General features: G+C 41.0%; 1 protein-coding gene across 3 annotated transcripts in view; it reads left to right on the top strand.

Moving 5' to 3' along the window:
* The window catches only part of olfm2a (olfactomedin 2a), a 58,723-nt gene that overhangs the window by 29,347 nt on the left and 25,961 nt on the right, over positions 1–3,415 (top strand). Inside the window, exon 1 of one of the 3 annotated variants that reach the window (XM_014024572.1) lies at positions 325–778. The exons of the other annotated variants lie outside the window; for them this stretch is intronic. Within the exon in view, the coding sequence (XP_013880026.1) occupies positions 635–778 (144 nt within the window). The 5' untranslated portion in view covers positions 325–634. Of the gene's footprint in view, positions 1–324; positions 779–3,415 lie in introns of those variants that run through there. 3 annotated transcript variants of the gene reach the window in all.

The raw sequence follows: 3,415 nt of genomic DNA, 5'->3' as shown, positions 1-3,415 counted from the left end.
CACACACACACACACACACACACACACACACACACACACACACACACACACACACACACACACACACACACACACACACACAACAAGATGTGAGTCATAAAAAAACATCAAATGTCAGAGAAAATGAGAGGGAAAGACTGGATAGAAAACGGCATGCAAAATGGGGGCAGGCAAAAAAAATAGAAAAGAAAGAAAAGAAACAGGAGAGGCTGATCAGGAGGGGGTGAGACAAAAAAGCAGCCAATGCGCAGCTCTGCATCTTCAGGAAGAGAGATGGGAGAGAGAGAGGGGGAGGGAGGGAAGGAGGGAGGGAACAAGTGCTGAAGCTGAGACAGCCACTCTGAGGGAAAAGCCTCTCAGTGTGATGCTGCCGGATGGGAACCGCTCTCCTTTAACCGGGCTTTGTCCATTCATTTGACTGAACCAGGTGTGTGTGTGTGTATGTATATGTGTGTGAGTATTATAGCTTGGCTTTACCCCTTCTGGAGGATCTGCTGTTCAGACTTAACGGGCTTGTTACCCTGCCCAGGCTGTCTGCAGAAAACGGGGGGGCTGACTTGAGCCAAGGTCTAGGCTAGGGGCAGGGCAGAGCTGGCTGTCAGGCCATTTGTGCCGGGCCACACAGGAAGACAACATGAGTGTTCCTATGCTCAAGATTGGGGCGGTGCTCAGCACTATGGCCATGGTGACCAACTGGATGTCTCAGACTCTGCCCTCTCTTGTGGGACTCAATGGGACCACCGTCTCCAGAGGGGGCACCTCAGAAAGGATTATAAGTGTGAGTATGACCTCATTTGCTTTATTTATTTATTATTATTTATTTATTTATTTAGTCTGTGTGTCCTGTTAATGAAATGAATGAGTTGAAGTAGAGTTGCGGCAATGTTTCCACCAGCTGTGAATCTCGCACAGAAATAAAGCTGCTGTTTTGTGCTTAAGCCTTTGTGCATGATCAAGAACGCTGTGCAGACGTCTGTGGCAAATCATATGTTTTGTGGCAGGGTGATGGGAGGTGGAGAGCTGTCCTGAGTGATGTTCTGGCTGATCTTATCTGTCAGTCAGCTCCGGGGCGGCAAACAGGGTGCTCATTTTTAAGGGTGATGGCAAAGACTTGAGACGTTCCCACAGTTCGGAGTGTGCCTTATTCCCTTACTTTGTCTTCAAATCATCTCAGTTGTCTCTTCTTGAATAAAACAGTGACCTCATGCTGGCAGACGGTGGGAGCGTTGTTAAAAATAAACATAGTTCAAATGAAGTTTTAAAATTTGACATTTCATTTCTTATAAAAAATGCATTTGCAAGTCTAATTTTGTCAAAATAAGATGAAAAAAAGAATAYTGTCAAGCAAGGAAATCAGATGTTTTCAGTCTCATTTGCAGTTAGTGGATGTTTTTTTTTTGTTTTGTTTTATTGCATCCTACCCATTAGGCAAATGCTTGGATCTGTTGAAATGACAGAAATTGCGCATCCCAAGAGGTGTACGACCATCTGGATATGTGTCTGTGAACGCCTCTATGCACATGTTTGTGCCAAAGTATGTGTGTGTTAAGACATATAAGCTGTCTTTGTGTGTTGAGTCATTTATGTCCCAGGGGTGAAAGTCCGTCTGTTTGATGAGGAGTTTTTATAAATCCTAACACCCATCTGACATTTTGTCTCTCTTTAATTCTGCCATGAAGCATCAGGCTGAAATGTTTTAAAAATATAAGTTTTTTTTTAAATTAGGACATCCTGCTGCTCTCTGTGTTTAAAAATGGCTTACAACAAAAATATTTCTGAGTGTTTATCTCAGCAGGAAATATTTGAACAATATCATTTTCAATATATGCATTTTTTTAAAAATTGCATTCATTTCCGTGCAGTCTTTTCAAAATATTCATAGAGGATTTTCTGTTTTGGTTATTGCATGTGAACTATAAAGTTTTCACATTTCTTTCTGTTGAGCTCAAACTAAAGCTCATGAATTGTAGCTCCATCATTTGCATTTTAAAAGACACCTTACAATAAATTACAAGCCATGGTTTTGCTTCCTGTTTTTATTAGGAAATTATCAGCAGAACTAGTGGAGTCAAATGGTGCTCCTTCTAAAGTTCCTTTCATTAAAGTTTTATTAAAAAGGATAAGTCAGTTTTGATGCGGTGATGTATTACTAGATTATAACAGACCGTTGTGATGGAAAACACCTTCGATTTGAGACGAGATTATTCTCCACAATGGCAGCAGATAAAACTTTCATGGAAAATTTGACTCAAAATCGCATCACTATTTATGAGAGATTTGCCTCCTGAGATGATCCGAGAAGCAGCCGTGAGTCACAAAGTGTTTCCAGCTCCAGTCAAAGGCAATCTAACTGCGGACTTGTGACACTCCTGTGCTGGCGTGCCGGTGGGTTGTTGCATGGCTGCTCCTCACCCTCAAAACCTGTGCATGCTGCTCTCTTCTCCCAGCTAAGAGCTATTTACAAAGTCTGCTGCACTTTCTCAACGTGCCTGGTTTCTAACCAGCTGATCCAAGAACACAGCTGACTGGGTTTATATGTGCTTTTGTGTAATGGCACTGCCTGCGTACTTGTGCACATCTGGATAGTGCAAAACTATGTTTCCTAATGAGTGGAAGACGTTTGGAACTCAATATATGGGAATATATATAGAACTACAGTGACTAGGTATTATCAAGCAAAAACATATATAGATGACTGTATATACAGAGGTAGTTACATTTACTAAGTTACATTTACTTGAGTAACTTTTGAAGTTCTTTTAGAAGTAGTTTTACTACACTATACTTTTTTACTTTACTTGAGTAATAACTTCACTAAATGAAGAACAAACATGCTTTAATCCAGTGGCGGATCTAGGATTTTTCTGCATAAGGGCCCATCAAGGGGCCATAATATTCATAGAGGGGCCAAGTATTTGTTCAACATCCTTGCACACAAATCCCTTGTTTTGGTAAGGTGTATACATTTAATCAGTCACACATGTTCAAATACTGTACTTGAAAAGTAATGTAGTTTAAACAGAAAGAAGCTTGTACAGTAAATTCTACTCACCAGTCTTACATCATGTGAGAAAATCCAGCCATTGTTAGACAGTTGAAAAACTTTTTGCGGGATTGTTCCAACTTTCTTAAGAAAAGAAGAAGACTTCTCTGAGCTTGATTCATGCTGGACTTTACTATTTGACTCATTAGCGCCACTAGTGTTTGGACAYGGAACTGCATCCCTCATTATTGCTCTCAGGCAAAGGACAGACGAGTGACAGGGCAGGGGCACTTCAGGGTGCCTATCAGATTTCAGCTGGGGCCAATGCCCCTGTGGCCCCGCCCCTATAACTGCACCTGCTTTAATCAGACCTATAGTTTATTTTGAAGTGAGACCTCTCATCCTTTATATATATATATATATATATATATA

This window comes from Austrofundulus limnaeus, unplaced genomic scaffold, assembly GCF_001266775.1.
Source record: "Austrofundulus limnaeus strain Quisiro unplaced genomic scaffold, Austrofundulus_limnaeus-1.0 Scaffold4, whole genome shotgun sequence".
Lineage (NCBI taxonomy): Eukaryota > Metazoa > Chordata > Actinopteri > Cyprinodontiformes > Rivulidae > Austrofundulus > Austrofundulus limnaeus.
This window is presented reverse-complemented; position numbering and strand designations above follow the sequence as displayed.